This window comes from Myotis davidii, unplaced genomic scaffold (genome assembly GCF_000327345.1).
Source record: "Myotis davidii unplaced genomic scaffold, ASM32734v1 scaffold104, whole genome shotgun sequence".
NCBI lineage: Eukaryota > Metazoa > Chordata > Mammalia > Chiroptera > Vespertilionidae > Myotis > Myotis davidii.
Window position 1 is genome coordinate 5,347,528 of NW_006296625.1, and position 19,899 is coordinate 5,367,426.

The following is a 19,899-nucleotide window of genomic DNA, read 5'->3' on the forward strand; positions in this document are numbered from 1 at the left end:
TTCCTTCTGAAGCAATTTGGCCTTGCAGTCGATGTTGATGGTTGACCTGGATCAACCCATGATTTTGTGCATTTGGGATTCTCAAAATAAATCCACTTTTCATCGCCAGTCATAATTTGATGCAAAAGGACTTTCTTTTGTGCGACTGAAGCAACATTTTACTGATGACTTTTCGGTTTTCCATTTGTCTTTCGTTCAGTTGTTGATGTGGCACCATTTCCTTCAAAATCTTTCCCATTGCTTGTAAAGGATCAGAAATTGTTTGCTAAGCAACGTTTAATCTTTCTGCAAGTTGTTTTTGAGTTTAACACACATCTTCATCCAGGATATTCTTTGTCTTTCACATCAAAATCATCGCTTTTAAAGCGTTTAAGCCAGCATTCACAAGTACCTTGAGATGGAGCATGTTCACCATAAGCTTCTTGAAGTACACGGTAACTTTTTCTTCAAAATTATGAATTAAAACTTCCCACAAATGCTTTTATTTGGCATGAAATTCCACATTTTTAAGCGTAAAAATATCTGATGCTAACACCTTCAGAAAATTTGACATATGAAGTTTTGAACCTTGCTGTTAGTACAACCAAAGAGCATAGATATCAAATCGCATATATATCAACATATGTGTAACTCCATCTATTGAAAAAAAATCCACATTATTAACCGGTACACCTAGTAACTATTTATGATCCTACATAGACTGATGACATTATTCTAAAGAGATAGAACTGAACAATGAATGCCTAACCCAAATGAATGGTACACTACCGTGATAACAATAAAGTTAAACAAGGAATAGAGTCCACTAGTCAAAGTAAGCATTAAACATTTCTGAAGAAGGCTAGAGCAATTACTATTAATATAATTTTAAATAGCAGTTGTTATACAGATACATATACAGTATAGCCCTGTCCCCACAACATGCAGTTTCATTTTCCACAATTTTAGTTACCTGTGGTCAACAACAGAATGAAAATATTAATCAAAAAACTCCAAAAATGAACATATTTTAAGTTTTAAATTGTGCACCATTCTGAGTAGCAAGAAGCAATCTTGTAACATCCCACACCGAGAGAGAGAGAACATTCACTTTTATTATAATATATTGTTATATTATTGTATTTTATTACTTATTGTCGTTAATCTCTTTACTGTGCCTAATTTATAAATTTGACTTTATCACAGTATGTATGCATAGAAAAATACTATATATAAAGTTCTGTACTATCTGCAGCCTTAGGTATCCACTGGGAGCCTTGAAACACATAGCCATGGACAAGGATTGGCACTACTGTGTCTTCAGAAATAAAAGACTAAGAAGTACTAACTTTAGAAGAAATATTAATCTATAAATTTGACGGTGGTGTTGGCTATAAGATCCAAATGAGAAAATTCTGATGTACATCCATTTGAAATATCTCTTTTATTTCTCTAATGCTCGCCATATTTGTCTCCTTAGTTTGTTATCAGCTCATTTCTGATATATTTGTGGACACGAATATTTGTTCTGCAATTAATTGGCAGATGCATGTTCTTAAAAAAATAAAATGTACCTTATCAACCAACGCATGCAAATAATTGTTGAAACTCAAATGTACAAAATTATAACCAAAATCAAGAAAGCTTTTAACTCTTCCAACTTGAGATTTACTTACAAATTTCTAAATAATGAATATAGATCTATTTCTCCATTCACCAATTTTAGACATTAAGTACTGACCTGTATCCATACAACTGTATATAAAAGGTATATGTATTTTATTTAATTCATATTGTTTTTCTTTATCATGACTATGTAAATATTGTTTGCTCCTAGGTCAAGTTGCACACACTTACTTTCTTGTATGTTGTAAGAATTGTTCCATTTTTTTAAATGGTTAGTTTTCTCTGCATTTATGATTGTCTTCCCACATTCTCTAACAGCTCAAACTAAAAAATACTCTCCAATATAATTTCCCACAAAGTCAAACATGTTAGATAATTTGTCAGTTCCATTTTGTTCCCCTGAAGACTGCATTCTTGGTAGACAACAATATCTTCTGATCTGGTTGTTTTATAGGCTTGCTAGACGCTATCCTTAGACTTTTGTTGACTATTACTTGTGAATTCCTATCTGCTCTGAAAAAATTTCCTGTTTCCTGTGCAACGGTGGATTCCATATCTTTCTCTATCTTGGTTTACTCCCTTATTTTATGGAATACACCTTTCAAAACTTCCAGAGAAATGATACATGATACATAATTTTTTTGGTAACTCCAATGACTGTAATTTTGATAACTTGAATTTTCCTAATTTTTCCTTTTAAAAACACATATAAATTTCCAAGTCCACCAAGCCCAAACAAAAAAAAGACAAATCATGGCCATGGCACTGGAGGAGAGATTGGCTGATATATCAATTAATGTGCCTTTTAAACCACATTATGCTATCTATAAATTCACATTTCACTCCAAGATGACAAAGAATGGCCTGCACGACATTTTTAAAAGAAATACTTTAATGAACAGCACATCCATTTGTACATAAATTAATGCATTTAAATACCTAGAAACTTTAAAGGATTTTAAAATGTCTTTTGAGTTTTCATAACAGTATTAATGTTTAAGAATTACATAACAGTTAAACGAACAAAAAATGTCAATTTAGTTTTAATCCCAGTCTAAACTATTATTAAACATTTTGAACCTTGAAGACATCTTTTGCTTCAATTTTGAATTATTAATAGTTCTGAATAAAGATTTAAGTTAACAAACAAAACAGCTAAAGAATAGCTATAAAGAACCGTATAAGTTAACAAACGTAAGAGGAACAAATGCTTAGAATTTTAGCATCAACTAAATTAAAAGCATTTCATTCATAAAAAAAAATACTTAAAAGTATGTGACACAATATTGTACTTGCTATTAATATTCCCAGAAATGACAAGACAAACCACAGAAATTATATTTCCTAAATAATGAAAAATATTAAATTAGATTAAAAACAAACATCTATGGTTTCTAAAATTACCTACCTATATTCCACCGCCTATATCTGGCGTCATCAAATTGTTGTCTCAAGACTAGAAAATCTATTACGTCAGGCATATCATGGTATCTAATTACAAAGAGAAACAAACTGATTAGGTCACAAACCTAAAAATATCTAAGAAACATTCAAATTTAACTGAATCTTGATAAATAATTTACAATACTAAGAAACTATTGCCTTTTCAACAGTCCTTACTTCATGGTAAATGATCCGCCAGTCAGTTTACCAGTATCAGGATCTAGAAAAGCAAGTTTAAGGCAGCAAAGGGTAGGTAAGCCCACTTCATACTTTATGCCAACTATTTTCATCAGTTCTTGTTCCTGAGGAAGATACAGGAAATAAGAAACCATCATCACAAGATAAATGAATTGCTAAACATAACTGAAAAAGCGTCTTCATTTAAATCTTCATATAGGTAATTTACTCTGTGTGTGTGTGTGTGTGTGTGTGTGTGTATCCTAAATAATAAAAGAGAAACATGTAAATTGACCATCCCTCTGCTACACTCACCAGCCTGCAAATTAACCCAACAAAGATGGCAGATTAATTTGCATAGACAGGTGCAGGGCGAAGAGCAGAGTGGGAGAGCCGGCAGAGAATGGAGCGGCTTGGGAAAATTGGCTACCCAAGCTGCCAGACAGAGAGCAGAGAGGGAGAGCTGGCGGCTTGGAAGATGTGACAGAGTGGGAGGCCATGGGACAGAGACAAAGTAGGAAGGGTAAAAACCAAGATCGCAGGGAGCACCAGGAATTCTGGAATAGTTTTGGTGGCAGCCCCAGGACCGGAAGCGGAAGCCCAGAGCGCAGGGAGCACCAGGAATGTTGGAAATCGTAGTTCTGGTGGCAGACGGATCTCCTAGACCAGTGGTCGGCAAACTGCGGCTCATGAGCTACATGCGGCTCTTTGGCCCCTTGAGTATTGCTCTTCTACAAAATACCAACTTCTGCACATGGGCCACGAAGTTTCAATCACTGTATGTGTGCGCCCGCACATGGTATATTGTGGAAGAGTCACACTCAAGGGGCCAAAGAGCCGCATGTGGTTCGCCAGCTGCAGTTTGCCGACCACTGCTCTAGGCCATTCCAATGTGCACTCAGAGTTGAGAATCACTGGGTCAGAATAAGACACAGCTCCAGTGGAAATGTGGAAATAGAGTCAGCTAAAAGATTCCACGTATGTTATGTTCCTAGGCTGCCCTAACAAGCTACCACAGTCTGAGTGGCTTAAAATAACTGAAATGTATTCTCTCACAGTTCTGAGGACCAGAAATTCAAAACCGATGTGTCTGTGGTACTGTGCTCTCTCTAAAGTTCTGGAGGGGCATCCTTCTTGCCTAACGTAGCTCAGTGGCAGTAGCCTCTCCCGCCTCCACAGCAGCACTAAGGACCCCTCGAGGGATGTCCAACTGCAAGGGGGTGCAGATCGGGCTGAGCCAAAACCCCCAGTGCACGAATGTCGTGCACCGGCCTCTATTTTGTGTGTGTGTGTGTGTGTGTGTGTGTGTGTGTGTATACATAAGTAAATTCATTGAGGTACATATAGATAGTCCTCAGGTTACATCGGACTTGACGTACGTCATTTCGTGGTTACCTTGCCATCTCCCATTTATTTATATAAAAAAAAAGTTCCGTCATTTCGACATATGAACCTATGTGCTTTATGTTTTTTATTATTTATTTACCACAAGCAAACGTCAGGAATTATCTTTTATTTATTTATTTTTACTGTTTCACTTCATTACTGCTGTGTATGTGCTCCATGTGAGTGACATAGGAGCTTATGTAGGTGGGTTCCGACTTACAGCAAAAATTGCATTACGTCACGCCGTAGGAATGGATCTCCAACATAACCCAAGGACTTATATTTAAATTTTAAACAGTAAAGAAAAACTAGAATGAAATAAGAGTTTTCCAACACTTAGAAGTTTAGAACTAGTAATTCTGAAGTACTGCTGATAAATCTAGAAATACTTAACAAATTTACACACATGAATTTTTACCTTAGACATTAGTGTTGTCTAATTTTCACTATAATTATATTTTGTATGCAGTTTATAAACTATCAGAGTATACAAATTTAGTCAATCTTGTGTTTCTTAGAATGTTAAACACCCTCTACTCCCCAGATTGCTTCAGTTAAGAAAGGTATCTTCATGATACAGTTTCTTATAGTAAAACTATTAACAATACAATTTTCTCCATATTCCATAAATACGTAATTTGGGGCTATTAAATAGTAATGAATATCATACCCGTAGTTCCATTTTATGCCATGGTTGTTTTTTGGGATTGATACTATAAATTTTATTTTTCCGGGCCATTTCAACATATGCTTCATGTCCTTGTCGGAAATAATAAACCTGAGAAGTAAATAAAGTCACAATTTTAAAATTTGAATGTGTTTCCTTTAACTCAATATGCAAGAATTTAATGTCCTTTAAAGTTATTCTAATATTTTATTTTCCCTGCTTTTCCTCAAGTTTTGGGTTTTTTTGAACTAAATACCTATATATATTAAAGGATAATATGCAAAATGTCTTCTTGAGAGCTCGACTGTGAGTTCAATCGCTTGCTATGACATGCGCTGACCACAAGGGAGCAGTGCGGAACATGGTGGGCAACCAGCAGTGGCAGCGGGGTGCTGAGGGAGCGAGGGAAGGAGGCAGCGGCAGGAACCACATGGTAGCGGTGCATGGGTAGCAAGGGAAGGAAGAGGCGGGGAACTGTGCAGTGGTGGTGTGCAGACAGCGAGGTAAGGAGGCATGGAACCTCATCAGCCTTCATCATTGACCAGGCCTAGGGACCCTACCTGTGCATGAATTTAATGCACCGGGCCTCTAGTCTATATCTATGAAAGCCTAAGTGAATATCCAACTGATAGACCAGTAGCTATGACCACAAGGAGGAAGACGCTCAATGCAGGAACTGCTGAGCTGCTGTGACTTGGCAGCTACAGTTCTCGGGTGACACACCCGGAACCAGAGGAGGTCCGCTCTCTTGCAAAGCAGGACCCCTCAGGGGATGTTGGAGAGCTGGTTTCAGCCTGATCCCCGCAGGCCAGGCCGAGGAACCCAAACGGTGCACGAATCCATGCACCGAGCCTCTACTTAATAATAATAATAATAAATGAACACAATTTATTGTATATAGTTCAGTAATATTTTCAAGTAGTCCAAGGATGGGGTTCATTTGGTGGCTGTGTCATATGCTGTGATTCACCTGGCTGTTAAGCAGCTGAGTCTGCAGCAGAAATCCTTAATGTGTTGTGTAACCTCTGTGCTATGTGTTTTATAATGTCAATCATAACTGAAGTGTTCAAAATAACAATTTTGTTATAGACTAAGAAGAGTAGTCATTTTTTAGTGTTTTTTGTTTCACCGTTTTATTTTTTTATTCAAAATAAGTTAATCTTGTTGCACAAAAAAGCTATGATGACAGATCATGATTAAGTTTATTCTTCCCTTACTTTTGCAGCAGTCGTTTATACATATGCAGAACTTGAAAGTGAAAAATGTATTGTCACATATATTTTATCCTTATAAAAACAGCAAGACATCCATTTATCCTTATGCTATAAAGGTCAAATTTAAGTAACTCCTGACTACTATCCTGTAGAACTGATACTTGAACACAGTAATTGGATACCAAAAATTCTTCCCACTAATAAAAAAATAGAGCTTATTTTTTAAAAAAAGGTATTAAAATTTTAAAAAATGTTATTAAGTTCTTAGTAATATTTTCGGACATTCATTATTCTACATACTTTCATTCTATCCATTAATATCATTATTCAGTTGTCTGAAATCTAATATGAAGGAATGAATGGTGCTGAATAATGAGAAATTACCTATTTAAGCACCAACAACTAAAAAGACAACTTGGACATTTTGATAAGAAATTATTCAATAAACAATTATGAACTTTCTGACCATCTTGAAACAGTATGTTAAATATAATATAATCAAGCATTTTCTTGATGTGGCAGGATCCGTTAGGATCTATCATTATACTAAATTACAACAACGTGATAATGTTCTGTACTCTTCAAAACTTCTTTGACAAATAGGATCTCTACATGAATTATTTTAGACTGTTCATTAGAGTTATTCTTGCAATATAAAGTTTTTGAGTTCCTTCTTCTACTATCAACTGCCACCTGCCATTTTACAGCTAATTAGTATGCTTCGCTGAAGAAGCCATTTTAATTCCTGACTTCTTACTGTTCATCTACTGGACACCAGATAATCCTATCTCTTAACATTATGCAAGGAGACACGAATCCCTGAATGAGAAACTTTGATTTAAGATCATAAATTTTTCATTTCATAGTCCAAAGTGTAAAATCAAATGATGGCCAATCACATTTTCTTAAAAATGAAATATTTCTTATTCTAAAATAATAGAACTATTTAAAGATCTAAGAGACAAATTATTAACATTGTAAGCATTTACATAAAACTTATGAATAAAATTAAAAGAAAATACTGAAGTCTAAAATGAAAAATTAATGTATTCTAATTTTAAAAAGAAAACTGGCAACAAAACTCTATTATTAAAAATAAATGATAGTTTTTAAAATGTCATCAAAATTTCCATTTTGAAAATTATTTTGATTTACAATATTTATAGAAATCTCAAAAAAGATGATCATTAGCACTTTTCTCCTGACTTCACTTTTTCCAAACATAGCTACAAACACCTAGAATGCAATACTTTAATAAACAACTGCAATCTTCCAGAGTTCTGTTTCTAGAGTTATAACAATGTTTAAAGTAACTTGAAAAAACAAATAAAGGATGCCTTAGAAGTTTAACCGTACCTCATCCCCCATCTGTGGTACAAATGGACATCTTCGGGGAAGAGTATCTGTAATCCATGTTGAAGGCAACCATTCTTCTAATGTCAATCCATTTTCCGTTAGTTCTCCTACCGCCAATCTCTAAGGTTTAGAACATTTAAAGTAGTATTATTGTAAAAGCATTCATTTATAATCTGTGTTTTAAAATAACTATAAAGGTATTTAAACAAATAAAGGAAATCATTGTACAACAATGTATATTTTTTAAGTATTAAAAAGCTATTCTGGAAAGATGGCAGTAGTGGCCAAATCACTGCGCATACATACAAAAAAAACAACACAAAAAACTAGATAATCCAAAACCTACAGACAACATTCACAACAAAACTAAGTAACAAGATATTCCCATAAACATCAGAGTATAAGCTCTGTGTAGTCTCCCTTTCTCTCAAAGTTCCATCAGTTTTATAAACTTTGCATGTGGCAAAGCAAAGCATATTTGATGGTTTGTTTTTTAAATCCTAGTCACAATGTGTTCATAACAACTAAGATATTCTCATATGGGCTAACTCATGTAAAACACAGAAGTCTAATTGTTTCCATGGCTGGGCATTATACTTCTCTATAGCCCAAGAATACTCCTCTTCCCTTTTTAAAATAGCATTTCTCACTCTTGGCTCACAATTAGCTTCTAACAACAACAACAAAAAATTTCTTCGGATTTTTCCCAAACAAAATGCTGTTAGGCCAATTACTTTACTTTTTAATTTTTGTGGAAAAATATAAAAGTAGGCCTCTGAGAAAACTAATTTTCTAAGCGATGAGGAGGACTAGAGTACAACAGGTTAGAAAGGATCACTTAGAAAAAATGTTAAATATAAAATATGTGATAAATATAAAACTAGGCCTTTAAAACTTTGCTGCTCACCGACAAGGTGCCATCATGGTCTGAATGTTGTTACACTAGACTTAGAAAAAATGGACTTTGAAACCTAGTATTTATAAGCAGAGAAACTTCATGCAATTGATTAAAACTGGTTGGTTCTTTGTTTATATAAATAAGATTCTACATTTTATTCTCTTGTGTTTTTTAAAAAAGAAGACAGTTATTACTGAGTTAATGCAAGTTCACTGTAAGAAGCAATGTCATAATGGGGTATCACAGAACACTATGTGCAACAAGTACTGTAAGAGCTACTATTTAATATCCATTTTCCTCTTCATTAACCACATCTTCCTGGAGAGTAAGGAAGGAAAAAAAGGTGAGTTTTACTGCATGTGACATAGGTCTACTGGAGAATTTTAGTCAGAAGAGTGATAGGATCTGACTTGCATTTTTAAAGGATCACTCTGGATGCATCAGAGCAGGGATTTTGAAATTATGGCCCACAGCCCAAGCTCAGTCTGCTATCTATAAATCAAATTTTATTAGAACACAGCCATATTTATTCATTTATGTATTGTCTATGGCTGTTTTCAGGCTGCAATGGCAGAATAGCTGGAATTATACAGAAAAAGTTTGTCAATACTTGCTTCACAGAATAGACTCTAAGGGGGAAAGGGAAGAAGTAGAAAGAATGATGGAAGGCTACTGCAATAAATCAAGTGAGAGTGACAGCAGAAATGGTGAAAACAATTAGGTGCTGAACTTATTTAAAAGAAAGAACCACAATAATTACAATGAATAACATCAAGGTTTTGGAATGAGATGAGGAGGACCAGAGTACAACAGGCTACAAAGGATCACTTGACAATAAATTTTGTATGTCTAAGATTTGCAATGTTATGTTAAGTCAGATGACACCTGAACAGTAATTTTATCCACAGGGTTTCTGAGTAGCCACTGTTATTATGTACTGCATCAGAGTTAGATCCACAAATTTTATCAGTTTTATATATTGAGGTTTTAAGTTAAAGTATATTTTTAAAAAGGTGTCCTTTGACTTAAGAGAAAAACACGTACAAAAAAAATATCTAAAAATTGTTAAACCCAGCCTCAGTAAGGACTGTCAATTAAATTAGACAAGTATTTCTTCCCATAAGGAAAATTCTGTCTATTGCAATAGCTAATCACTCTTACATAAAGCTAGATAAATTGGACATTAAACAGGAATAACTATATTTATAACTGTAAGGCTCTTGCATAGCCAAGAATCATTTTGAAAATAAATCTTGTTCACCAATAATTCTTAGAACACCTATAATTTTTGGTTAAAGTAGATTTCTGTCGCTTAGTATTTAAAACCAGTTAGGGAATAAAATGCACTGAGTATTCCTCAAAATTTCTAGCCTAATGATAAGATTTCTTTTAAATATTGGAAATATGGGTAATTAATTTGTTTTCTACCCATAGACATTCTTCTAGGCGCACCTCAAATCTTATTTCTTCTGAAAGCCTCATCTAAAACTCTAAAATAAGATGTCCCCATTTGGTTTCTGATCTATTATTTTTAAACATTATCTGGCAACTAAACGTATGATTATTTCTTCTATTTTTACCTTAGGGGATTCAAGCAACTTGTTAGTCACACATTATTTTTAGCATAAGTATTAACTATGTCTTGCATATCTTTTTATCCACTGTATTGCTTTATAAATAAAAAGCACACAATAATAATTTATTAATCTGGTTTCCAGAGCCCCTAAAACCATAAGGGATATATGTCAGATACCATCTGAGATTTCTTTAGTTCATGTTTGGAGAATTCTACTTTCTTATAAGCACTTTCTATATCTACCTTACTGATTTTCTTGCTTAATTAATTGAAACAGAATTAGTCACATGGAAAATATTTTAATAGAAGCAATAATATCAATTGCTTAATGATCTTATTTTCCAGCTCTACAACTCTATGCATAAAAAGGGAAATATTAGTTGAGATAACAAGAAGACTAAGGAATAAGGACAATTCTACCCACTGCTGGATCTACTACTAGTAGGCTAGCACCAAACCATGTGAACAAAATCCAAATGAAAGGAAATGGCCTACAATATCCTAGACTTACTATATATTTTTTTAAATGTATTTTTATTGACTACAGAGAGGAAGGGAGAGGGAGAGAGAGAAAGAAACATCAATCATGATAGAGAATCATTGATCAGCTGCATCCTGCACACCCCCACACTGGGGATCGAGCCTGCAACTTGGGCATGTGCCCTTGACTGGAATTGAACCTGGGACCCTTCAGTCCGCAGGCTGATGCTCTACCCACTGAGCCAAACCGGCTAGGGCGTAATCTTACTATATTTTAAATCTGTCCCACATAAATTTAGTGGCAGATAGATCCTGTTACAATACTACTGGTATAAGCAAAACAGTGAAATTAAAATATACGAAACTGTAATAGCGAATAAAAATGCAGCATTGCATAAAGAAGCCTAAGGTATTAGTTTGTAGATGATTATCAATCAACGGAGACCACAAAGTACAAAAGAATTATAGTCTCACAGTGCAAAACTCAAAGGTGCATCAGAATTGTCTTGAACTTAGAAAAAAAAAAGTGTTAACATTTTTAGTGAGATACATGGCTAAATACGGTTTCTTTAACCAATCTACCACATAAAATAATGGGTCCATATACATTTATCATCACTGACAATAGAGAAGAAAACTGAGCAAAAGCATGGCATTCTCTTTGGTAAATCTTCCCCAGATAAAAGAAAAGGAGGTGACAAGAAGAATAGCAGGCAGTGGAATCCAAATTAAAGTAATTCATAACTATAAAGCTGAAACAAACAAGAGTTCAATGGAGACATCCTACATAATAAAAGGCTAATATGCAAATCGACCTAACAGCAAAACGATCAGTCGCTATGACACACACTTACCATCAGGGGGCAGATGCTCATTGCATGGCCCCACAGGAGGAGTGCCGCTTAGCCAGAAGCCAAATCATGGCTAGCAAGCTCAGTGGTGGTGGAGGGAGCCTCTCCTGCCTCCAGGGCAACGCTAAGGATGTTTGACTGCCACGGGGAGCAGGCCTGAGCTGTTAGTCAGACATCCCCCGAGGGCTCACAGACTGCAAGAGGGTGCAGGCTGGGTTGAGGACCCCCCCCCCCCCGAGTGCATGAATTTCATACACCGGGCCTCTAGTATAAAATAAACACTTTAGACAAATTTAAGGAATTATTTAAAACTTTCAAAGGTCTTTGGGGATAAAGACCCTTAAAGACCCTAGTATTTAATTCTACAAATGACAGACTAAGGACCATGTGATTATGGCTCATGTACTATATAAATTAGTAAAGGCTTGTTACAGCCTTTATATTTATACTAGAGGCCTGATGCATGAAAATTCATGCACTGGAGGGGGGTGTGGTCTGTCAGCCTGGCCTGCCCCCTCTCACAGTCTGGGAGCCCGCACCGGAGATCAGGGGAAGGAGACGCCCCCATCACACTTCTGCTGCTGCTACTGGTGGCAGCGTAAGCCTTGGCTGGCCCTGGTTACCTGAGCCTCAGGCAGCCCTGGGCAGCTGGGCAGCCGTCATCTGAGGCTTGACTGTGCCTCGGGTCAGCCCTGCCTGGAGGTGGGCCTGGCCTTGCCGCACGCCTGCTGGCTCAGCCGGGCTGAGGGGACTGGGCGCTGCCATCTTGTGGCTGTGGGTGTCGCCATCTTTGAGGCTGTGACAGTCAATTAGCATATTCATTCCTTATTGGCTGTGTGTGCCGCCATCTTTGCGATGGCACAAGGGTCAATTAGCATATTCCCTCTTTATTAGATAGGATTAGAGGCCCACACCAGTGGGGTACCTCAGTCTGGCCTGTGCCCTCTCGCAATCTGGAACCCCTTGGGGGATGTCGGACTGCCAGATTTGGGCTGATCCCCACAGGCCAAATTTTGCCATTCTTATTCCAGTTGATGTTCTCCCTATGTTTCCTGTTTATTTTCAAAAATAAAAATAAGGGTGGTTAAAAGGTAATGGCAATTAAAGGACTAATAAACTGTAGATTGTAAAAAACATACATAAACAAATCCCATGGGATTGTCGAGAAAAATCTGCTTTTGTTATAGACTAAATGTTCAATATTTAGAAAGTAATTAATTCTACACGAAAACACTCTCATAAAGTAAATATTTAAACCTAAATAAACTAAATATATTTTGATATATAATTAAGTACTCATGGTTGTTAATAGGATCTCTGACTTACAAAGTCGAAATGACATATAATAAAACCAATTTATAAGAGGCTAATTAATATAAACAAGACTTAAGTTCCTATAGCATCTCATACCATTACATCAAATGGATATTAATTGAAACCTTATTCAAGGATCTGCTGTACTCGGTTTTACTACTGTATACTTCTAAATTTTTTCTATTACTGCTTGCTGGTACAGCTCAACAATGTTAATGTTCATAAACTGTACTTTTAAAATGTGTGCTTTGTTTTCATAGAAAACATTAGTTTATATAAAAATTAACCTTTTGTCTTCTTTCTTTGGGATTCTTTTTCTTTGGTGATATTGGTCCATCTTTTTCTTCATGTATTTTTTTCCTTTCCCTTTTAATCTGCTTTTGTTTCTGTTTTTCAGATTCTTCTTCTTCATCTGAACTGCTTTCTGCTTTCTTGGTTTTATGCTTAGGAATTTTCTTTGGAGGCTGCAAATTAATTCCTGCATCTGCTGTCCAGTCAGAATAATCACTGGAGTAGTCACTAGAAAAGAAAAAAAATTATTTAAAACACACACAGACAAAATACATATTAAGACTATTTTATAAAAATGCAAAAAAGAGTATAATAAAGATAAATGACAAAATAGTACATATTAATGAACTAAAGTATTTCCTTAACTTTCAACTCATTATCTTCTAAACAGTTTCTTAAAATTCTATAGGCTTAACTTATTTAAATATATAACAAACAATTAAGATAAATAAGCCCACAGCTTTTTGTTGTTGTTGTTAATCCTCACTTGAGGATATTTTTCCACTGATTATTTTAAAAAATATATTTTATTGATTTTTTACAGAGAGGAAGGGAGAGGGATACAGAATTAGAAACACCAAGGAGAAAGAAACATTGATCAGCTGCCTTCTGCACACTCCCCACTGGGGATATGCCCGCAACCAAGGTACATGCCCTTGACCGGAATCGAACCTGGGACCCTTCAGTCCACAGGCAGACGCTCTATCCACTGAGCCAAACCAGACAGGGCTCCATTGATTTTTAAGGAGACTAGAAGACAGAGACACAGATTTATGTGAGAGAAACACATCGATTGGTTGCCTCCCGTGCAAGCCCAGGCCGGGGAGGAGTCTGCAACCTAGGTATGTGCCCCTGACCAGAATCAAACCTGGGACCCTTTGGTCCACAGGCCAACACTCTATCCACAGAGCCAAACTGGCTAAGGCAGGGCCACAGCTTTAATTGAAACAATGAATTTAAGTGCCTTCTATGATTTTAGGCAAATTAATTTAATAGTGCTTCATATGTTCAAAATACTGTGGGGCATACAAAAACAAGCAGCAGAATCATCTTCCTCAATTCTAGTAACAGTAGAAAGATAGCCCTGGACAGCACAGGAAGTATCAACACTGAGGAGGAGGAGGAGGAGGCACAGGGATTACTTTGCTAAGAAGGTGAGAGCTCTTACCTGGGGAATTTTCATGTTGAACACTGATGCCCTCATGGCAAGATCAGAAGTATTTTTGTTCAGTGAAAAGGTTGTGATTGTAAACTATACTGAGCATTTACATATATCTTAGATATATCTCATGCTTCGAAGCATGCCATGATTCAAAAAACGTCAACCCTTACCCTATTATTTTATGTATCACTACCATTCATGTTTGCCATTTCTTTTCAGTTTACCTTTAACAGACTTAAAAGGTATGCTTAACTAATGTTGTTGCAAAATAAAGAATCCAATTATGTTATCTTCTGTTTCAATTTTAGTATATGAGAACATTATTTGATTGTATACAGTTTTACAAATATAAATGCCTTAAATCTAAATTATACTATGTTAAAATCAATAATTATTTGCCTAAATTTAGTGATATATGACCTCACTCTTTTAAAAATATTCCTGGTAAATCTTGAAAGGACAGAGTTTTCTGAAATTTTATTCCACTCACACCACCTCTCCTCCCCTTGGCTCAATGTCCTTTATAGGCATTTACCTATACCTCCTCAAGAATTATCACCACAGATAAAATTTAAATAATTAACTGGCTTTCTAGTATGATTTCAGACTACATTTTAAAATTGATTCTAAAAAACTTAAAAAATTTCAGACACTATTCTAGATGCATGGGAATGCATTTGTAGAGCAAACATCTATACAAGAATAGACTGTTCTCAACTTATAAGCATTTATGTATACTTGCTACAGCCACAGTCCCTGTAAATGGCACCTGACAAATACTGACAGTTGCTACTATCTGAAGCACTCGGCTCTTATGGAAAATCTTCGGCTGCCAGCATAGGCCTAACTATAAAACTGAAAGCCCATGTTCTTTATAAAATTGCCCACAAGAAAATATTTGTTTCACTGCCTTGTTTCAAATGCAGGAACCTACCGGATATAACCATGAGCACTTGCCTATCATTTCTGTTGTGGACACAAGAAAGCCCTTGATTCCAACATTGACATATGGAATTCTTAGAGCCTCCATCCTCATGGTTACTCTGACAATTGTATATTAAAAGCTACTGCTGCTAAGGAGTTAAGTGTGAGGAGCTAAACATAATTATCATCTCCAGAGGCTATACTCCTTCTTGTTACTAAGATCTTACAAAGTCAGACAAGAATATCAGCCCTGTAATAATGTGAATTACTACCATAAGAAGTTGAAAGAATCCTCACTTACATGACCAAATGAGGTGGCGGTAACAGGAAAAAGAAAAACTTACTCTCACTACTGGAAAAAAATTATTAACAGCATTCAACAAATTATACTATTAAGATAGTTAATTCTATAAGATCTCATTACTTTCATAATTTAATGCTCAAATAGTTCTCAAAACCCGTAATGAAACTAATTTGTGGTTCAGTGTTAAAATAATAACATTCAATAATAAAACATCACCTGGAAAGATAAAGCATCTCTGTAGATCTAAATGCAATAACCAAACTTTTTTCTAGTAGAGAAAACATGTTACAAAGAAAATCTAAATTTTGGATGACTACAAAATATCTCTGAAAAAGGAGCAACTCTGAAATCAAAGAGACTGATACAAAAGAATATTCAGCTTTCTAAAGAGTTTATATTAATTACATTTGGAGAAATAAAAATTCATTAAATTACCTAGAACTGCCATCACTGTGCCATGCTCTCTCCTCTTCTTCAGAGGTCCCACCACTAACAGCAACAACTTCACCTTCCTGTGAGATATTGAATATATATTTTATTGTGCAGTTTTATAAAATAACGTTTTGTTTATAGAAAATTATCAGTATTATCTAATATTACCTATCAAAGCAGAATATTTAAATAAAAACCTGACTTATATCAGTTGCAAAAATACAGGCCTTTTTTATATAAAAATTATTCAATGTATTTAATAATTAAATATATCCAAATTATTAAATGTATCCAAGCATACAATATTTATTTTTAATATTGGATTTAGAGCAATCTCTTGGATGAATAACATACATGAAACAGCAAAAGTAGTTTCATATCTAAAACATATTACTAAGTAATACAAGAATACAAGAATAAATGGTGCTTCACGTACTCACAACTGTAAACCTACACTTTTGCCCCCCATCGCATATTTGTTGTTTTTAGAAGACTTATCACTTCTCTTCTAGATTGGTTATCAAATTCCATAGTTGACAAAGCCAATCATTTTTTACCTCTTGGGCCTTTGTTAAAATTTAAGCTTTTTAAAAAAATAGATGCTTTTGGAAGCTTAAAATTACAAACTTTTATGTATTATAATTATTATTATAGAAATGGCTTATTCCTGTCTGGTATTATTTTGTCCAAATGGTAGAGGATTAAAAACTATCCAAGCATGTTGTTTCTCTTTAATCTTTATTTAGTATAACTGAAAAATCTAAACAAATGATCTGATTATTCCTACCCTTAGTATATTACTTCTTTAAAGAGGAAGAAGATATATTGCTAAATATAAAATAGCCATTATATGAAAGTACAAAATATTTGAACCAAAATCAGCAGTTTTCCCCATTAATAATATATTGTGCCTAAGGTGATATTCTGTTCTTAATATAATCCTCTAGAAATTTATTTAATTGCTCTAAAAGGACGGTAAAGCACAAATTAATTTGAACATAAAGAATTAGTAAATTTTTCCTATGTAACAAATGCACCCGAAAATACATAAGATTCTAGTAAGCTGAATCATATTTAAAATATTTTCTAGAATATAATGCTAAGTGACATAAGTCAGTCAGAAAAAGCTAAGAACCATATGATCTCACTCATATGTGGGATATGAAACTGCAACTCGTGAACAGAAACGGTGTGTTGGTTGCTAGAGGAAAGGAGATAGGGGGAGAAGGGGATCCTAATATATGGTGACGGGAGATTTGACTTTGGATGGTGGATACATGGTGCAATATACAGATCTTGTAACATAGAAACCCACACCTGAAACCTGTATTATCATGTTGACCAATGTCACACCAATACATTTATTAAAAATAAATACATTACCAAAAAAATATTTTCTAGAAACTTAATATTTAAAAAATCATACTATAAAGCTTTAAAAATACAGAACCATTTTATAAGGCAAATAATATGCTGACATACATTTTATGTTTTGTATACATATCTAAATTGTCATGTGTCGAGTTTATGTAATTAGGGAATATGTCTTTTTACCAGATTAGACATATCATTTTGACCTGGCCACACTAAGACCTAAGCCACCAAAGACTAACTTTTAAATTATGGGTACAATACTCTCAATTTGAATTAATATTGCCCTATCCATATAAAATATACTCAGAAAATTCCCATGTCTAACATTATAAAACACAGCACAGCTTCAAAAATGTTTGGTAATCATTATTTAAGATCATAGAGTCTTTGAGCTAACTGTGGGGGAGGGATGGTAGGGTGAGTGGAGAAGATTAATTTGTGCCTACAAATTGACTACTTTGCTGAAAGAATATTAAGTAGGAACAATGACATTTACGGAAATATTTATTACATTGAGAAAACTAACCCACCGGTATAGAGATTAAAAACTAACCAATCACTAGCCAATGTGACTTAGATGGTTGGAGCATGGTCCCTACACCAAAAAGTACTGGGTTCTATTCCCATTCAGGGCACATACCCAGGTTATGGTTTTAATCCCTGGTTTTCTCTCTCTCTCTCTCTCTCTCTCTCTCTCTCTCTCTCTCTTTCTCTCTCAAATAAATTAAAATAATTTCTTTAAAAAGAAAATGTTACCTGACTTATAAGAAAAAAGTAAGCAACACTGTTAAACGCTTATTGATTAATTATAGTTACCAGACTAGAGTTTCACTAGAAGCCCAGTGCATGAATCCACCCTGCACCCTCTCGCAATCCAGGACCCCTCGGTAGATGTCGGACTGTCGGTACAGCCCAATCCTGGTAGGCCAGGCTGAGGAACCCCACCGGTGCATGAATCTGTGCACCAGGCCAATAGTATGCATATAAGATCTTTGGTTAAGCTCTTCCCACCCTCCCCTCTCCCCTAAGATTCCTAAATCAGCTCCATGTTTCCATGCCTGTGCGTTCAGTGTCTGCCCTCTGGTGGTCAGTGCACGTCATAGCTACAATTTGAACGGTTGCTTAGGCTTTTATATATACTAGAGGCCCGGTGCACAAAAATTTGTGCACTCCGGGGGTGGGGGGGGGTTTTCCTCAGTCTGGCCTGTGCCCTCTCGCAGTCTGGGACCCCTTGGGAGATAACGCCCTGCTGGCTTAGGCCTGCTCCCAGGTGGCAGAGGGCAGGCTCAATCCCTAGGTGCAGCCCCTGGTCGGGCTCAGAGCAGGGCCGATTGGGGAGTTGAGGCGCCGCCCCTTGTCATGCACAGAGCAGGGCGGATTGGGAGGTTGCGATGCCACCCTCAGGGTAGAGCCGATTGAAGGGTTGGGGCACCGTCCCGTCACACTCAAGGCAGGGTCGATGGGAAGGTTGCGGCACCACCCCGTCACGCACAGAGCAGGGCCCATCAGGGGATTGAGGAGCTCCCCCGTCACTCACAGAGTAGGGCCGATAGGGGAGTTGGGGCAGCGCCCCCTGTCACACACAGAGCAGGGCGGAACAGGGGCTTGGGGAGCCGTCACTGTCACTCAGGGCAGGGCCGATGGGGAGGTTATGGCTCTACCCCGTCACACATAGAGCAGGGCCTGTGGGGTAGGGGCGCCACACCCTGACACACACAGAGCCGCAGAGTGATCAGGGGGTTGGGGAGCTCCCCCTATCAGGCACAGAGCAGGACTGATCAGGGGGTTGGGGCGCCTTCCCATCAGGAACAGAGCAGGGCCGAAAGAGGTTGTGGCCCCACCCTGTCACACACAGAGCCGCAGGTGGTTTGGGTGCTGCCCCCTGTCATGCTGATCCCGGTGCTGGGAGGCATATTACCCTATACAGAATAGAGGCCTGGTGCATGGGTGGGGGCTGGCTGATTTGCCCTGAAGGGTGTCCTGGATCAGGGTGGGGGTCCCCACTGGGGTGCCTGGCCAGTCTGGGTGAGGGGCTGAGGGCTGTTTTTAGGCTGGGACTGAAGCTCCCAACTGCTCCTTTTTTTCTTTATTTTTTTATATACTGGGCCAGCTTTAGCTCTGGCTCCAGCTCTGAGGCCTCAGCTGCTGAAAGTACATATCTGGTTTGTTTAGGTTCTATAACAGAAACTCTGTAAAAACTCCAGCTCTGAGATCCCGGTGGGCTGAAAGTAGGTTTCTGGGGTTTTGTTTAGCTTCTGTATTTGTAACAATGTTTCAAATTGCAAGCTCAGAGGCCGGCAAGGCAGGCAGGGAATGTTGGAGTCCTCCGTCACTGAAGCAAGCAAGCCTCACGTTTGCTTCAAGCTGCCGGGCTGTCGGCCGCCATCTTGGCTGGCAGTTAATTTGCATATCAACCTGATTAGCCAATGGGAAGGGTAGCAACGT

The 19,899-nt window shown here is 36.8% G+C and overlaps 1 protein-coding gene across 1 annotated transcript in view; it reads right to left on the minus strand.

Moving 5' to 3' along the window:
- The window catches only part of PHIP (pleckstrin homology domain interacting protein), a 167,658-nt gene that overhangs the window by 34,379 nt on the left and 113,380 nt on the right, over window positions 1–19,899 (minus strand). The window contains exons 21-26 of the mRNA XM_006772207.2: window positions 16,084–16,160; window positions 13,255–13,486; window positions 7,849–7,968; window positions 5,282–5,389; window positions 3,226–3,350; window positions 3,014–3,096 (exon numbers count right to left, since the gene is read on the minus strand). Coding sequence (XP_006772270.1) covers window positions 3,014–3,096; window positions 3,226–3,350; window positions 5,282–5,389; window positions 7,849–7,968; window positions 13,255–13,486; window positions 16,084–16,160 — 745 coding nt within the window. The remainder of the gene's footprint in view (window positions 1–3,013; window positions 3,097–3,225; window positions 3,351–5,281; window positions 5,390–7,848; window positions 7,969–13,254; window positions 13,487–16,083; window positions 16,161–19,899) is intronic.